Raw genomic sequence first — 17,182 nt, forward strand, 5'->3', positions numbered from 1 at the left:
CAAGTTTGATTCACGAACGTCATCTCGCACGAAAATATATCATGGCTTGGGTGATGTGAGCCTCACGGCTTCTTCAACTCCACCCCTGCCAATATCGCCATCTCGATTCGTTTGCTTTAAGCTCATTGACTCACCAACCACACCAAACACTTTGTCAAAATGCTTCCTTTATTGTCGCAGCTCTTTCGGACACATTTCTCTCATACTAATTCCCGCTCGATACACAACTACCGGTCATTATCCCGTTCGCAGCGGTGCAAAATTTAGCAAAAGCGTATAGGGATACAGTCACCTGCGCAGGACAGACGCTCTCTGAAACAAACACAGAAAACCTTGTCGTCTAAAGAGATATGGCATCGATTTTCACGTTTGATCCTGATCCTCCGCGTGTTTCCTCGCCTTGGTCCACACCGCCGCTAGGGTCCAAGCCACAGTCGAGGATCCCGCAGGATCCTTCAGTCGTGGGACCCCGTCAAAAACGTGTTATTAGCAGCTCTTCAGTTGCTGCACAGCATGATGACACTGTCACACGTCTGGAGGCAGAGCCCCAAGAAGGACCAACTGAGTACAAGCTTCATTTACTCCTTCGCCGCCGCAGGTCATTCTCTCGCGTTAGCACTGGACGACATGTGTCGGGGTCACATCGCCCCCGCACGGAAGCTCTACTATCTCCGACTCCACGAAGTGCCTCAGAGTCAAACCTAGCCAATCCCCTCCCAGCCACGTCTTCCACACAATCACGCCAGCACCGTCTAGAGCAACTAACCACACAATTGCTCTGGCGGCTGCAGCAGTCTTCACAATATCACTCGTCGTCTGCAAACAACCTGATCCTTCCGCACCTCCCGGATGCCTCAGAGCTGTCTAGTGCCAACGTGCCGCGCAAACTCTTGCCAGGTCTAGAAGAGAGCAGGGGCGCGTTATACGAGATTGGTGTTGCAGACGACGGAACTTTCGTGGGCTTAGCTGAAGATGAGATGGAAGAGAGTCTAAACAACCTTCGGGCCATGGCGGCTAGTCTAGGCTGTCTCGTGGAAATCCTTCGCAAAGTTCCCGTCGGTGATTGTGAATGGTTCGAGGATGTGGACACGGGTGAAATGGCACAGCGCATGCGCCGAACTGGAAAACTGTGGGTCACTGAAGCGTTCGTTCGTCCTGACCTCAGTCTTCTGCTTCCCGAAAGAAAAGGCGCTCTCGAGAAGGATTCGAAACCTGCAGGCCTAAGGGTCGGTGCCGTCCCCACGCCCGATAGCGGAGCTTCGACCCCCTTGCACTCATCTGCGGACCAGCTCAGGGTATCCCTTACTGGCGCCACTATGTCTGGCAAGTCGAGCCTGTTGGGTTGTCTTTCGACAGCGACGTTTGACAACGGTAGAGGGAAAAGCCGCCTGAGCCTTTTGAAGCACCGGCATGAGATTGCCTCTGGAATGACCAGCTCAGTTACCCAGGAGCTGATAGGCTATCGGGACTCTACGGCCGATGGTGCCGCCAATTGTTTCCAAGTTGTCAACTATGCATGTGGCAATGTGTCCTCGTGGACCGATATCCATGCTGCCTCGGAGTCTGGGAGGCTTGTCTTTCTCTCGGACTCTGCTGGTCATCCTCGCTATCGTCGGACCACTGTTCGCGGCCTTGTTGGATGGGCACCTCATTGGACTGTGCTTTGCATACCCGCTGACAATTCCGAGGACACCTCTGGAAAAGTTGGAAGCACACCGTCGTCCCAAGATGTCCTCGGCTTCGCCGCTGCAGACGTGGACTTATCCCAGGCGCATCTTGAGCTGTGCTTGAACCTGGATCTGCCCCTGGTAGTGGTGATCACCAAGCTCGACCTTGCCACCAAGAATGGACTCCGTCAAACCTTGTCTAGTTTGCTTTCCGCTCTAAAGGCGGCCGGCAGAAAACCCAGCATTCTATCTGACGCGTCTACCGTAGTCGATGAGGCAGACTTGCATGTTGTTTCATCTAAAGACCTTGCAGATGCATGCAAGACAGCAAGAACAGTCACTACTTCGCCAACTACTGTTCCTATTGTGCTTACTAGCGCAGTCAATGGTACAGGCATTAGCAAATTACACGCGTTGCTTCATGAGCTTCCTTTGCCCCTCCCGGTTATCCCTCTCACACCCTCTCATCGAGTCGATGGTACCGATAGGCCACTTTTGGCCCTCTTCCACGTGGAAGAGATTTACAGCACGCTATCTCCGAGCAAGGCACTTCCGAACACCGATCCTGACGTGGGCCGCGGTGTGGTAGTAGGGGGTCATCTCCAGTATGGAACACTATCCTTGGGTCAAGAGCTCCTGCTTGGCCCGTATCCTATGGATGTTTCCGACGACAGCGATAGTGGTAGTGGAAAGACAGGCACGAGCCCTACACCACGTCCACTTCGCCCTTCTTCCATACCAACCTCTCGTTCCTTTCCTGGCGCCCTACACAAACGCTCATCTGCATTCCATCCGTCTCGTCATTTCGGACAAGAGAACCAGCATGAATGGCGGCGCGTTCAAATCAGCTCTCTCCGTAATCTGCGCCTGCCGGTCCTCAAATTACTTGCAGGACAAGTAGGGACCATTGGCGTTGTACCACTAGACCAACCTATCTCAACGCCAGCCATCGTTCGCGTCCGTAAAGGCATGGTCCTCGTCCATGGCAGTCCAGTCGCCAAACGCGTTATAAGAGCAAGGTTTGTAGGTAAGCATGCGTCGTCTGTCAACGCCCTCACAGTCGGCAGCGCTGTCGTCGTATATGTCGCGAGTGTGCGTGCTTCGGCCAAAATCGTCTCCGTGGCGATCGAACCGGGGCAAGCAAAGACCAACCCCAATAGCAACGAAGATGATGACGATAGCTTTGGATTCGGATTCGATGACGATGACAGTGGTTCCGTTGACGGAGAGAACAGCAACGACGGCATCGCTACTGCGATAGTAACGTTCCAGTTTATCGCCTCGCGGGAGTTCGTCGAGTGTGGAGCGCAGATACTCATTGTACCAGGCGGTGGACCGGGCTTATATGGCGGCATGGAAAGAGGGGAGAAGGGAGTTGCTGGGCTTGAAGGATATGTGGGTACGGTGGTGGATGAAGACATGTGAATCCGGTGTGGTCTATATCTGCAGCATTCGTGAGCGCTTATAGCGGTGGTTTTGTTGATTTTTTCCTTCTTCATTTTGGTTCTTTTTATAAGCATGTCGCTCTTTTGCTCCGCGTCATATGTTTTTCTAATTACAAAGTTCTTTTTGTAATAAAGTGCTCCAATTCATGCATCTTTGATCCCTTCGCGATAATACAAGCAGCAAGTCGCCGGCCTCATAGTGAACACTTTCGTCCAATTACCCCACTTCCTACTTATACACAGGGTCGCCTACTGTACGCGCTGTGTCCCAACGGCGCTCTCTGCGGTTTGATGTGATAGTTCTTCTGCTATTTACGTTCAAGTCTTGCTACAAACGTGCCCCGATATGGATGTCTCCGTGTCACACGTAGCAGCTCCTGGAAATTAGTCGACGGTTAGATTTGGCATCTCTTCTAATACGATCAGACGAAGTCTACCTCTTAAGTACTGATATGATACGTGAGGGTTGGGAGGCAGCGTGGTGGAAGGAGTAATGGGAGTAATGGGAGGAAGAAGAGCAACTTCGCGCCTCCTACTAGTGCCATCCCCTTGCCTCTGATTGCACTGAATGCCTACCTGTTAGCTCATATGTTCAGGACCTCCGCGTCTACCACATAGGCTCTAAAATCAATCTCTACAGTTCGATCCAATGCTTCTTTTCACAAAATACCCCAAGAGTCTGGCCATAGGGGCTTTAACTCCTCGTGCGCCTCTACGTCTTACACACTTCATCCTACAATCAATCTCCACGATTCTGTTTGCCATTTATCCCACGAAATCTCTCAGTACCTACATATCGCCCACCCTGCGCATTTCACGCCCAGCAAAGTAATTAGAGGCATTCCACATGCTAATTAGAAATCTCCCTAAAGTAGCCCTCGGGAAATCAAGTACGTCGGCGGTGTCAAGATCTAGAAAGTGGAGCTAGTCTGTGTAATTTGCACCTCATTACGGCATGTGATTGGATGACACGCTACAGCAGAAGTGAGGATCAGGTGTTTGTCATGGTAAAGCTTAGGGCTTGTGAATTGGGCTCGTTGAGAATGAAAATCTGGGGACACCCCGAATCAAGGCGGTGGAATTGGGTTGATTCGGCGGCGTTGAGACGTACAAACGGGAGCCAGTCCGTGCGATTTGAACTCAATTTGGGTGCATTATTGGACTCACTCTCTAAGTCTTCTGTAACGACCTGATAATAACTCAAGGTGCTCCTTGTTCATATCTTCTTGGTATACCTATTCCTAAGTCAATCTACTACCTGCAGACTCCGTTCACAATGTCGCTTGTATCTTCCCCGAATAACCTCGTCCCTTAGCCAGATAATACCCATTGTCATTTACACCTTCCCAGTTGGACGCCATTCATCCATAGCTCTGAAAAACACATCCCCTAAACTCCCCCTCATGCCCCCGGCGCATCCGTCAGCGGCACATAGCTCACCGCAAACAATCTCTCCCTCACCACCCTCCCATCCCCCTTCTTATCAATCACAAAGATATATTGCTGCCCCCGCTCGTCCACTGGCACAAAAAGCCTCCCCGGTGCCTTCAACTGCTCCACCAACACCTCATGGTGCTCCGCCGCGGCGGCCCCCACATGAATCGCATCATACGGCGCCCCCTCCTTCCACCCTAACCGCCCATCCCCTTTCACGAACTTCACCTGCCCAGACGCCAGCATCTCCCGCCCTGACTCCGATTTCCGCATATTAGCGTCCGCGAGGTCGACGAGGGGCTGGATGTGGTCGATGCCGATGACGCTGCCGGAGGGGCCGACGAGGTGAGCCAAGACGGCGGTGAGATACCCGCTGCCAGAGCCGATGTCGAGGACGTGGGAGCCGGGGGCCAGGTGCGGGAGGAGGGACTCGGCGGCCGAGGCGTGCATATGCGGGGCGGAGATTGTGGCGGCGTGTCCGATGTATTGGGGGGAGTCTTCGTAGGCGGAGCTGGGGGCGTAGTGGGCGCGGTCGACCTGGAGGGGTTGGGTTGTTAGTTTTGAAGCTTGAGGAGGTGCGCGAGGGGGACAAGTACCTTTAGCATTGCCTCTTTAACGCGGGCGTCTTTGATGAGGCCATTCTTGAAGAGGTTGGTGATGAGCTCGGTGTTGGTCGCCCCGGAGCAACGCCAGGCCATGGTGATGTGTCGTTGTTGTGGAGGGCCGCGCAGGTGGCGGAAGAGGGGTCTGAAGAGAGGCAGAGTGAGGATTGTGAGGAGTGCTGATAGAAGGAAGAGCTTGCGATTGTCGAGAGCCAATATGGAAAGCGAGCTAAAGCTTAATGGGACGGCAGGAAGCTTGACCTTAAAGGCGGAATGGTGAATGAAATAAAGATGAATGGAAGGTGGGGAGACAGCTCGAGAATTGCGGGACGTCACAGACACCTCCGAAATCCGGGGTATGGCCCGTGCATTCTTCAACGTACTCAGGTTCGACATTCTCAAAACACTCCGCCTCTCAATTCCTTCACCTCTTCACCTCTCCACCCACCGAACACACCAATGGACACTACCCTCACCCCAACCGACCTCTTCTCCCCCTCCAAAGCCCGCCAGCAACGCGCCCAAGCCCGCGACTGGTCCCACATCGACAGCTGGCTCGCGTCCAAATACGCCTGCCGCAGCATCCCCACCTTCGAGCGCAATGACGAGACTCTAAAAGCCTTGCGCGCCGTCGCATTAGCCAACGAGCGCGCTGATGAGGAACAGCGGCTATTAGAGAAGGTAGAGCGGGAAGCATTGGCGGAGCTAGAATCGGTATGGAACGCGCTTCAATCTAATCGAGCTGAACGCTCTATAAGCTTGCAAAGCTTCGGACCCGTTTTCTATACACTAGGCTACTACAAAGCTAATAAGCACTCCCAATCTAGGCCCCAGACAACCCCTCCGACACCCTCCTCACCGCCCTAACCACCCACCTCCCCCCCACCGGCGCACACTCCCTCACCGCCCTCGCCACCACCTCCATCCACCTCAACACCCCCTCCACCGACCCCTCAGCCCTCGCCCACGCCCTCATAACCCACACCACCACATCCCACTCCCTAACCACCACCCTGCACCACCTCCGCACCCTCCACACAGCCCTCTCAACCACCCTCTCCGACCTCCGCAACGAGCTCCACGCCCTGCGCGCCCCAGCATACACCGTCCCCGCCACCCTCCCCCGCCAAACCGCCGACCGCGCGCGCGTGACGAAGCAGCTGCGCGCCAAGCAGCGCGAGTGCGAGACGGCGCTCGCCGAGCTCTCACGAGCTACCACGACGCCGAAGAACGGGCAGGACGACGTCAGGACCGCGGCCGGGCTGGCGGTGTTGGAGGCGCGGGAGCGGGAGCTGCTGGAGCTGCGGGCGCGGGTGGTAGAGTTGGAGGCGCAGGTGCAGGAGTTCCGGGGGTTGCCGATGGAGAAGGAGGGGGCGCGGCGGGAGGTGAGGAGGGCAGAGGGGGAGCTGGAGGCGCTGCTGAGAAGGCGGGATGGGATGTTTGAGGGGTTGGTGGGGTAGGGGAGAGGGTGGGTGAGGGTCCTAGATAAGCGTATGTTTGAAGACGATCGGTACAAGGCAGTTGGGTTGGAGTGAGGACCTATTTCTAGAAAGGTTTGGTGGATACCCTTAGGTTACTTGTGGTTATAACAGTGGCAGCGGCATGTGCGGCTACAAGTAGAGCAGGAGGGAATAGCTTTGCATATTGGAGAAAAGGTATCAAGAAGTAACTATCCTACCCGAAATCTCGGACCCCCTACACGTGGAAGAAGCCCGCACAAGTTCCGCTGATTTTTGGGCTATCACCGTTCGATTGAAGAAAGTATCAGAAAAAAGGGGCTGGATTGGGAATTCAAAGGCAATCTTTCCACCCCTCGCAGCGCTAGAACGAATGCAGTAAAATAGAAGGAAATAGCAAATAGGAAAAAGAGACACCGGGGTATATGTCCTCAAGCCCTTTCTTCCCGCAAATGCACTAGCGACAGTATGAAAGAAAAGAAAAAGAAACAAAGACCATGGAGGAGAGTACAAGCACACAACCCTCAGAATCAGGAAGCAACCCCGGGACCCTTCGGGTACTCGCCAGGCACATGCAAATCCGAAACGCTGAGGCCCGTGTTGTTCCTCAAGATACCGGGAAAGGCCTCTCCAGATGCGCCTGTTGCCTTAATGGTACTAGCTGAGGCAGCTCCAGTTGCTGCCTCAGCTCCCCCTAAAAAAGGCGCCTCTGCGGTGGAAGTGGAAAGCGAGGTGGGGACTGTGGAGATGGTGCTTGTGAGACTGACTGGCGCGCTGGGAGCTGACATGAGAGGTAGCGCCGGGGCTGGGTGAGACAATGCCTCCGTGGGCGTTGCTTGTAGATGAGAAACTGGTGCGGTCTCTTCGGCTACCGGAGCCACCGCTGGCTCTTGTTCGTTCTGCCCATCGTGCTGGTGGTGATGGTACGTTTCCGCGCCAAGGGCTCCGGCGGCGACTCCTCCAGCTGCAGGAGCCATCCAGTCGCCGTAACTACTCTCGTGTCGTTGCACAGCAGGCTGGCTTTGGGGAACAGAAGATTGTGGTTGGGAATAAATTTGTGGTGATTGGGGTTGATAAGCGGCCGGGGGAGGGTTCGATGAATTTGGGTATGGGGCTTGATAATAAGAATTGGTTTGTTGAGAATTGGGTTGTTGATAGGTGTTCAATCCCCCAGCCACAGGATTTCCGTACTGATCTTCGTACGGAGGGTATGGGGCATGTTGCTGAGGAAGCTGTTGAGGCTGCTGAGGGATCTGTTGAGATTGCTGAGGAATCTGTTGAGACTGGCTAAGGTCGTTGGAGACTGGGGCTTCTCTCGTCTCTGGATAAGACGCTTGCAAGCCTCCGGCCGCGGTCGTTAGGTCATGATCGATGTCCGAGCTACCACTAGAAGGCGAAAGTGGTGCTTGTAAGTGACGGTTCACCTGGATATCGCTTGGAAATCGCCCACCTGGAGATGGTCGTTGCTGGAGCTCTTCCGTAGCGGGCTCGTTCATCACCGACTGATTCGCAGAATATGGGACTGCGTCTGCCTCGTCCTCGTCCAAACCTCCATCGCTGCTAACGGATCGATGGCTTCCTTGGCTAACGCTTCGGGCATGTCGTCGAACGAACGCATTCCGCTCTTCGCCAGTCTTCTCGGTCAGGCTCTTGATGTCTTCATACCAAGCCATCATAGTGTCGTATGACTCTGCCCTGAACACCCAAGAGTGGCCGCGATGCATGGACCCAGTTTGACGGCCTTTCAAGACAAACTTGTGGGAGGATCCACCAGGCTGCGAGTGCGATCCGAGTTTCTGATCTGGTAGGTAAAGTGACATAACAGGCGGCTGAGTGTAGATACGGTCCGCAGACTTGAACTCGTGAAGATGTGTAGGAGACAAAACATACCTGGCCAAATTAGCGATGTTTTTGTCATAGGGTCTAGGCATACATACCATCCAGGGGTGTAGCTCTTCAAATACTTGCTCTTGCGCTCAAGCATGCCCGCCCTTACCTCTGTCGTTGCAGGATGATTCTTGCCTGGGTATTGGATGTCCTCAAGCCGTCGCAGCGGGATACGAGGATTGACAAAGTGCGGGTCATTCTCGACATAATGATTCCATTCGAAGTCTTTTGGCATTGCGATCGGGCCATTCCGTAGCTTGTCAACAGTGGCATATTCTTCATCGGCATCCCGCTTGAGGATGGTCGCTAGAGCATTGTACGATTTCTGAATTTCCCCAACAACAATGGATTCTAGCTCTCTTCCAGAGTTTTCGAGGTTCAGGTATGCCTAGCAAAATCAACATATGTTTCCAACGCCATGAGCCGTTGTCACCACTCACCCGATGCAAGTAGTTTTCTTCGTCAATTTGCCTCTCGATCTGACGATCAACGCCTAGACGGACGACGTAGGGATCACCTTTTCCAGCAACAGATGACGGGTCGGTATCAATTAGGTTGAGGGACTCTTCAAGGCTTGCGACAGCTTTGCGCGTGCTTTCCTTCTCCTTCTCGACAGAATTCTTAAAGTCACCTGAAAGCGATTTGATCTCCTTGATTTTTTGCGCCAGATCCTGCCTCAAGCCATTCAGTTGCCCAATGACATCGATTTCAATATCCCGTGCTTTGTTTGCTTCTACTACGGTCTGCTTATGGAAGTCCCGAAGAATGCGATTTGCTTCGTTCAAGCCTCCCTCTGTCAGGAAGGCTGATGGCGCGTTTGTATTGTTGATAACATTGGAGACCTTGAGTAACGTTTTGGAGCGGTGCTCGTAGGAGGTCTGAACTTCGCGGAAATAGGCTATGATGTCTTTGAGTAGCTTTCGCCAAGCTACGAGATCTCTTTATTAGCTTCTTATGTGATTGTATCGCATACGCGATTTACTGACCTTGAAAGCGGCTCGCAAGAACCTCAGTCGGGTTTCCCGTGGTTGGAACAGGAGTATAAAAAACGCTATTCTCTTTGCTAGCGGCCGGACCCTCGTCTTCGATGTTGACACCGCGTATACTGCCGGCATGCAAGCTACGCTTGCTTCCACTGCGCTTCAGGCTTCCTGTTCTTCGGACCGACCCCTTCTTCTTTAGAGTTCCGCTGCGCGCGGGAGCGGCTCCCTGGTTGAGAGTAGATGCATTAGACGCCGTGCGGTGGGGCAAGTCGCCGTCGTTCAGAACGGAGGTGCCGCGTTGGGTGGCATCGAAGTCCTCCCCGAACTTGCTGCGCTGCGGCGCAAGGGATTGGGACAATGGGGACGAGACGCCCGGGTTGCCGGGAGTGGTTCCGAAATCATGCTGGTCGATGTCGAGGTGCGAAGCGTTGGTGGCAGCCGTGCCATAACCTCTATGGAGGTGCGCTGGGTCGTTAGGCGGAGGAACGGAGTCGTACAAGCCCTGCGAAGGGGTCAAGGGTCTTTGAGCCATGTCGTGTCGGGCGCTATCCGGCTACCGGGACCGTCTACGAGCCTGAGACAGAGGTGGTGAGAGAGGAGGCAAGACAGCGGAGTGCGGTGGAGATGCTGCAAGCAGGGTGGAGGTTTGGTGTTGTGTTGCTGTGTTGCGGGGAGGGCCGGGTCTAGACGGTGATTCGATGACGTTTGTGAGGCTGGGCTCTGCGCAATGAATTGAGGCTGAGCAGTTGTCCAACGGGGCACGGGATGCGGCGCGGATCGCAATAGTCGGCTTCCTCTTCAGACCGAAAAGGAGGGAATATTGGAAGCTGGTGGCGCGGGAGATCTGGAGTCTTGAACTCTGCCCGCCAGAGCTGGCCTTTTTGACCACGACGTCATTTCGCAAACACGCCACATAAACTGGTCGCCAGTCGCGTCTCTCCACACTCCAGCCTGCGATCGTCGTCGTCATCATGCAGCTCATACCCGCCTGACTCCGCCTGAGGCAGTGGTTGTGCTGCCCAAAACGGCCGCCAATGCTCGCGCCGAGTTTGCAGCCTGTTTCCTCCATTCGGGATACCCGGCACCCTCTTAGTACATGCGCCAAACCATGGAAACCAGTTGTCCCGGTTTCAATCAGCTCCATTCGGAGATCGGGTGGTGCACTCGGCATAGGCATGATGAAGATTCTATACGGTAGATCAGGGTTCAAGAGACCTTTCACCGCGTACCCTGCAGCCAATCGCTTTCATATCTAGTCTTTATTCCCTGCATGGCTTTCTGAAACGGCTTGCCATAGGTCCCCGTGCGGATGCTCGGCAGGGTCCTCCCGTGACCCTGTTCCTTGCAGATATCCGAGGTGTTGCGTAGCCATATTTCTAGTTACATATCCTCTTGAGTCGCAAGTCCACTATTCTACATCTACCATCACAATAGAAGGCGATCCTACTTTGTTTGACAAAACGGCAACACTTCGTACATAGTCTTCAAAAGAGCACGTTGCCAACTCGGCATCAAAAGCCATTCGGAAGTTTTGGACATCATGGCTTACGGCAAGTTGACTGCCTTCTGCTCTCCTTCGATCAGCCTGTCTTTCAGAACTATAATGTAGCTGATCGTGTCTCCAGTCATCTCTTTCTCAATTATATCGTACTTTCAAAACTGAACGAAATACGAAGATACATCAGTGATGTCGCACCTCATTCCATTCTCCCTCCTTGAAAAGCAAAAAACCAGGCAACCCCACGGTAGCATCGGCGTCTTAATTCACGCCGGCATATCTGGCAATGTCGCTTGTAAAGGTGAGCTATGCGTCTTCGCTGCAGACGGATATGCCAACGAGGTCAGCAAACGTCTGGTCGCTAGAGAGCTTTTTTAGCACGGCGATCTTGTTGCTGATGTCGGCTGTGCTGGGGCCCCACAAGCTGAGGAACATAATGGTATTGGTGTTGATAGGGGCTTGGATGGCGGAGAGGCTTAGTTGTTGAGTCGGGTATTCGGGTTGGAGAGTCGTGTAGCGGTGGACACTGCTAAAGAAGCCTCCATACCCGTGGAGAGAGTGGGCTACTTTGAATTCCTTTTCTGAATTGGCTTGGGCTTTGGCATTGTCGTCGCTGTTCAAGGCATTGGCACTGAAGCTTTAGTGGTAAGCTTGCTAGGCTATAGTGAGCCATATGAAGACTACCAGCGCGAAGCTTTGAGGACTATCTTTATATTACTTTAGTACGTGAGATAAAAGTGAGCTTTGGTTGTAGTCGTAAGAGCGAAAAAGCGAAAAAGCGAAAGACTAGGAAGCCGCCATTCTCGTGATGCTCTTTTAAATAACATCAAAACGCACGCCTTCGTCAAATGAGCGATCCGGAAGAAATGAGGATTCGTGAATACGGTGAAAGAAAACTCAATGCCGGCTTGGCTTGAGGGGCCGTAATGAGCCATACGCAGAAAGTAAGTGCGAGTTCCTCGGGTACAAAGCTACGGTCTTTCTGATATGAGAAATGATAAGAAGCCTTTCTAGTAATTGTAGAATAAGAAACTATACGCATGATGCTATTTCGATGCGACGCCCTTTCCGTCTGTACAAGAACGCGCAGGGCTCCTTTCAAATCGCATCCCGGCTCGCATCCTCAAACCCCGAGGGGCACTGAGCTCTTAGACACAATCAGCCTTTCGTATCTCGCTTTTTTCTGCGGAGCACATTTTGGCTGCCCGTTTTCACCTCTTTCTCCAATTCTTTTATGCGTGCAAAATGGGTGAAGACCGTGGGTCTCGCAGATTGACTCTTAGACTGAGAGACAGACAGACAACGATAGGTTTCGGATGATCCAAGATACGAGTCGCCTGAATCTGCACTGCTATTGGGTGTGATATGAATCGTGGGCAAACGAAGAGACAGAAGTGTGGTTGAAATAAGACTTTCCGTGTCTCGCGAGTTTGAAGCTTGCTGGTTGCCTGACAGATCGTATCTTCAGGCTTGACATATCAGGCCCACTATGCCCGTGTGTGGTGAAGCTTAATTCCATTACAACGCCAAATGTGGTAGACCGAGCGAAATATTTCAATACTGAATTTCGACGGAGAGCAGATGGAAGGGTCTGGGAAAGTTTGGATGAATACCTACGCTAGAGATATTCGAGTTTTGCTTGAGCTGTCGTGACAGAGTTTACAGTATTGACCCGACCTTACCTCTATGATGCATGCTGAAGCCCAGTACTGTTTCTTATTGAAAGCAAGGAATCTGCTGCTTGGTGCTTTGAACGCATATGGTGTCGCACCACAGCACGACAAGAGCGGATTACTGACGGGGGCTGGCAATTCGGGAAAGAATTGAGTGCATAGATAAAACGACACATCATTCTTGTAAGGACGGATAGCTAATGCCCACCTAAACAGTCCGGTTGAATTAGGGAGTAAGCAGGAAGAAGCCAGCTGCGAATGGGTGCTGGATGGCAAGGTGAAGCTGCAGGAGCCCCGATGGTGTGGTGTCTAAACGCGTGGCATGATGGTCGTTCGTGAGGGTGTCTCCCATTCATGCGGAGGCGCTTCGGAGGCGCTATTATCGGCGATGATGAATGATGAGACTGCAAAAGTCTGAAATTCCGAGAGTGACGACGACGAGAACACTTCCGCGGCAGCATGAGTGGGATCACATGATCTTCATTTTGTTATCGGCCAAGCGGCTCAGCCTCCGTTGATCGTCTTATGGCCCGTCCCACACCAATGTTTCCATCATCAAAAGGGGCCGCCACGTCCACCAATCCTTCGGCCCCCAAGACGACGGGGTTTCTTAGAGCAGCAAACCGCACGTAAGTCGAAATCTACACACCAGCCTAGCGGCATCAGCCACCATCGCTGGCCTGACGAGAACGGGCGACAATGGTTCATCAGACTAACAAGCAGCTCTGAAAGATGAATGGCGAGGGCAATTGACAACCATAGTGAGGCCGAAGGTGAGACCTAGCACGGCGCCTCATCACAGTGTCTCTCGCTGTCTTCGTATTCGCTCGGAATCCCCCTACCATGCACCGCTGTGGTATGTTAACGGTATGTGATGACTTATCACGGCACGGATCCGCTGTGGGGAACAACTGTCGTATGCAGGTGTCAGGAGGCAGACTATGTATTGGGAAATCGCTCGCCTTTCACGTCCCCATATTACCGCCGACTCATTCCCTGTCCCGTAAGCACCAGTATCCACGAGGCTGACTTGAGCACAGATCCGGTATGTATCATGAATATCTAGGAAGAGGATGACAGTGCATCACGCCACTACCCAGCTGTGTCCTGTGTTAACATCGAGGGATGGATAACTAAGCCTTGCGGGCGGAAAATACATCCCAGCAAAGACTTGGGTTGTTGCGAAGGTAAGGGTGCTTGTGCTGGGCTCGTACACAGGCCGTCATGCTGATCCTTCCTTTTAGCTTGCCCAAAGCACTAGCAGCATGGATCTGCGAGACCAGCTCTTGCCGGTCACGACTCAATGCCCTCCTAGGTACCCGTTGTCTATCCCATAAGAAAACAGCCTGGATTTCATTTGCTATTCTTAGGGATCATCGCAACAAGCCGACCACTTGGAGTGATTCATCTCGTATCTGAACACCGCTCCCGCCGACCCATTTCCGTCTCCCCAAGGAGTCGAGTACGTTGTCTATTGCAATCAATCATCACGACCTCTTCGTCTTGGTTTCTGAGAATGTAATGAGCTCATGTAGGTAGCATGTCGCGATAAGCTTCTACGCCTAATATGCTGTGCATCTTGAACTACAGCCTTGGAGCTTTTCTAAGCTCTTGGTAGGCTGGCACCAGCGCCACTAGGGCGCCACTGACAGCCCTTCGACAGCCCAAGGGGCGGACTGATGCAGAAAAGCGCCTCCAGAAACGGCTGGCTTTGCTCCACAAATTGACAACGCCGCACCTCCTCCACCTTCGCAACCGGTGATCCCACCGACTAAGGGATGGCCCAGGGTCACTGCCTTCCGGTTCCCCAAACATTCCGATGTACTGTCGTGGTAGTTTGTGCCGCTGGAGCAACGGGTCATCGTGCAGAGGCGGCATCTATCAACCTTGGGTAGATTGGTAACGCGAAAAGGAAGTTTACTCGATGATCCGTGGACTAGGTATAATCACCCCATGCCTCTCTTTGAAGGATCTTTCTACTTTGTGTCGCGCAGCCTGAGATGGCTGAGTTGATCAATTTGTCTTAGAGGAACGTCTTATTCACTCCTTCTCTTCTTTTCTACATGCTTTAAACGACATAATTCATTAATACTTTAATTGCTCCTCAATATCTCTCTGGGTCTTGGGCGTCCATCGCCTAAACGAGCTACTCCATGATGGCAGACCTCCCAGCACCAGATATGTCCTACACATCGAAACATAACCGTCGCAGCGTCGACGTGTTCGAAGCTCTTCATCACATCAGAGCACAAGAAGAAGCTGGAATAGGCGCCTCGGACTCACACCTTCCGTTAATAGGTACCCATGAACGGCCTATCAGCATTCCAGCGTCGTCCCTGGGCACCTTCCAGCTACCAGGCGTTCCTGGAGAATGGAGAGTTTCTGGCACAGTCACCCCCGGATCACACGCCAGCCTGCATCACGCATCCTCAATGATGTCCCTACCCGCCGCGAAATACTCTTCTATACCGCCAGACAGTCCCACACTTCCACCCGAAAGCGTCGCGGAATCACCACCACCACCTCCCCCCGAAACTTATAACCATGAGATATTCTTCTCTCGGCTCCACGAATATGCATTTATTTTCAATGTATGCCTTGCGCAGCTTTTCTCCCTCTCGTCCCTCGCCATGACCGTAGCTCCTCTTCCAATAGTCGCAGACTACTTCGATAATCATGATCCTGGGCAACTAAGTTGGTTCACTGCAGCATATAGCTTGACGGTGGGGACTTTCATCCTTCCAGCTGGGCGGCTTGGAGATATGTACGGCCATAAACGCATTTTCATCTTTGGATGGCTGTGGTTCTCGTTTTGGTCTATCATATGTGGATTCAGCAAGAGCACTATCATGTTGAGCGCTTTTCGAGCCATGCAGGGAATTGGTCCAGCACTGCTAGTACCTAACGCAATGGCACTGGTCGGAAGAACTTTCCCTATGGGAATGAAGAGGAATCTCGTATTTTCTCTGTTCGGCGCATGCGGTCCAACTGGATGGGTCACCGGAGCGTTCTTCTCGTCGCTTTGTGCACAACTAGGTGGTGAGTAGGCCATCACATGCCATCCGAAATCACCCTGTCGTCAGAAATCACACCGTCACCCATCACACTGACAAAAATCATTACGCATGTTCTCAATATTGGCAATGCTGACTTACATGATGCAGGTAATAAATTGAAACCTTCCGGCTGGGCATGGTCCTTTTGGTTTCTAGCCATAGCGACCTTTTTGGTCAGCATCCTATCGTACCTCGTAATACCAGCTCCAACCACCCCACCCCCGACTATGACACCGACCACGGATAAAAATCTCTTGCGCTTGTCCCAGCCAATGAGACCTCAGTCAGGAGCTCAGTTCGACTACTTGGGATGTTTCAGTGGAGTTTCCGGTCTGATCCTGATCAATTTTGCCGTGAATCAAGCGCCGCTGGTAGGCTGGAAGGTCCCGTACATCTACTACCTACTCGTTCTGGGTGTTGTCGTGTTCGGATTCTTCATCTACGTGGAGCTAAAGATAGCGAGTCATCCCCTCGTGCCACTTCGTGGTCTTTCCAAAGAAGCCGGCTTCGTGCTTGGCTGCATCGCCGCTGGATGGGGAAGCCATGGCATCTGGATCTATTACTACTATCTGTTCCTGGAGGACCTGCGCGGATGTACGGCGCTTTCTGCAGTCGCACAGACGCTTCCCGTGGCGGTGACGGGTACGATGGCTGCGCTCAGTACCGGGTTCCTGTTGAAGAGGTTCCAAGTAGGCTACGTGATGATGGCAGCCATGATGTGCTTCCTGCTTGGCGCCATTCTTCTCGCTACTGCACCTGTTGACCAGAGCTACTGGACTCAAACCTTCCTATCAGTTTTAGTCATGCCCGGCGGGATGAACCTGAGCTTTCCGGCTGGAACTATCATTCTCAGTAATGCTATGCCGCGTGAGCACCAGGGGATAGCAGCAAGCTTGATTAGTACAATGGTCAACTACTCTATCTCGACAGGATTGGGCATTGCCGGAACGATCGCGGTGAATACGAACGATCATGGACGTGATCCGCTTGGAGGGTTTAGAGGAGCGTGGTACTTCGGTATCGGCCTCAGCGCACTCGGTGTTTTCATAGCCGGGTGGTTCGTTTATCATTCTAGAGTACCCAAGTCATAATCGACTGAGCAGTGGTGCTACACAGGGTCCATCGGATGTTGGCGTCTTCTAGGATGTGCGATTTGAAAAGGTCAGACAGGTTTTCATGTCTGATAGAAAAGGGACTGGCGTTCAATGAAGTGGTTTCAGCAAGTTCGTGTCGACATGATGTCTACGACATGAGGCAATTTTTTTGTGTTCCAAAATCGGTACTATTTAGCATACGTAATTATTATTATACCCCTTAGAAAATGCGGTATCGAACGCATTTCCTCGACTGTCGTTCCTTGCATCTACTGATGGGTCTTCAGATGAGCTACGTGATGTCCGCATGATGATTACGGAATCGTCGCACAATGAGTGAATGGGTTATGCCTTGGAAGTCGAGCTCCAGATGTTATCAATCACTC

At 52.7% G+C, this 17,182-nt stretch overlaps 7 protein-coding genes across 7 annotated transcripts; 3 read left to right on the forward strand and 4 right to left on the reverse strand.

Moving 5' to 3' along the window:
- BDZ99DRAFT_459789 (uncharacterized protein) lies at window positions 1-3,283 on the forward strand. The gene has a single exon (XM_033719237.1). The coding sequence runs from the start codon at window positions 351-353 to the stop codon at window positions 3,090-3,092; it is 2,742 nt and encodes a 913-aa protein (XP_033581020.1). The 5' UTR covers window positions 1-350; the 3' UTR covers window positions 3,093-3,283.
- A 1,015-nt stretch (window positions 3,284-4,298) lies between these two features.
- Window positions 4,299-5,439, reverse strand: BDZ99DRAFT_506849 (protein-L-isoaspartate O-methyltransferase). Its single transcript, XM_033724199.1, has 2 exons — window positions 5,143-5,439; window positions 4,299-5,083 (listed from the first exon to the last, which is right to left on the reverse strand). The coding sequence occupies exons 1-2, from the start codon at window positions 5,242-5,244 to the stop codon at window positions 4,514-4,516; spliced, it is 672 nt and encodes a 223-aa protein (XP_033581021.1). The 5' UTR covers window positions 5,245-5,439; the 3' UTR covers window positions 4,299-4,513.
- A 153-nt stretch (window positions 5,440-5,592) lies between these two features.
- Window positions 5,593-6,872, forward strand: BDZ99DRAFT_230717 (uncharacterized protein). Its single transcript, XM_033713505.1, has 2 exons — window positions 5,593-5,862; window positions 5,976-6,872. The coding sequence occupies exons 1-2, from the start codon at window positions 5,608-5,610 to the stop codon at window positions 6,606-6,608; spliced, it is 888 nt and encodes a 295-aa protein (XP_033581022.1). The 5' UTR covers window positions 5,593-5,607; the 3' UTR covers window positions 6,609-6,872.
- A 263-nt stretch (window positions 6,873-7,135) lies between these two features.
- On the reverse strand, window positions 7,136-10,007 carry BDZ99DRAFT_486093 (uncharacterized protein; the record flags this gene model as incomplete). Its single annotated transcript, XM_033722753.1, has 4 exons — window positions 7,136-8,495; window positions 8,543-8,880; window positions 8,933-9,420; window positions 9,479-10,007. The coding sequence occupies 4 exons, from the start codon at window positions 10,005-10,007 to the stop codon at window positions 7,136-7,138; spliced, it is 2,715 nt and encodes a 904-aa protein (XP_033581023.1).
- A 1,272-nt stretch (window positions 10,008-11,279) lies between these two features.
- BDZ99DRAFT_516682 (uncharacterized protein) lies at window positions 11,280-11,908 on the reverse strand (the record flags this gene model as incomplete). The annotated part of the gene is made up of 2 exons (XM_033725094.1): window positions 11,280-11,604; window positions 11,811-11,908. 2 exons carry the CDS (start codon window positions 11,906-11,908, stop codon window positions 11,280-11,282), a joined length of 423 nt encoding a protein of 140 aa, XP_033581024.1.
- A 2,216-nt stretch (window positions 11,909-14,124) lies between these two features.
- On the reverse strand, window positions 14,125-14,728 carry BDZ99DRAFT_230839 (uncharacterized protein). The gene is made up of 2 exons (XM_033713506.1): window positions 14,225-14,728; window positions 14,125-14,177 (listed from the first exon to the last, which is right to left on the reverse strand). Exon 1 carries the CDS (start codon window positions 14,522-14,524, stop codon window positions 14,231-14,233), a length of 294 nt encoding a protein of 97 aa, XP_033581025.1. The 5' UTR covers window positions 14,525-14,728; the 3' UTR covers window positions 14,125-14,177; window positions 14,225-14,230.
- Window positions 14,729-15,081: 353 nt separating this feature from the next.
- On the forward strand, window positions 15,082-16,793 carry BDZ99DRAFT_486094 (major facilitator superfamily MFS-1; the record flags this gene model as incomplete). Its single annotated transcript, XM_033722754.1, has 2 exons — window positions 15,082-15,685; window positions 15,811-16,793. 2 exons carry the CDS (start codon window positions 15,082-15,084, stop codon window positions 16,791-16,793), a joined length of 1,587 nt encoding a protein of 528 aa, XP_033581026.1.
- Window positions 16,794-17,182: the final 389 nt, after the last annotated feature.

The sequence above is a fragment of the Mytilinidion resinicola genome (genome assembly GCF_010093595.1).
Source record: "Mytilinidion resinicola strain CBS 304.34 unplaced genomic scaffold BDZ99scaffold_4, whole genome shotgun sequence".
Taxonomy (NCBI): Eukaryota; Fungi; Ascomycota; class Dothideomycetes; order Mytilinidiales; family Mytilinidiaceae; genus Mytilinidion; species Mytilinidion resinicola.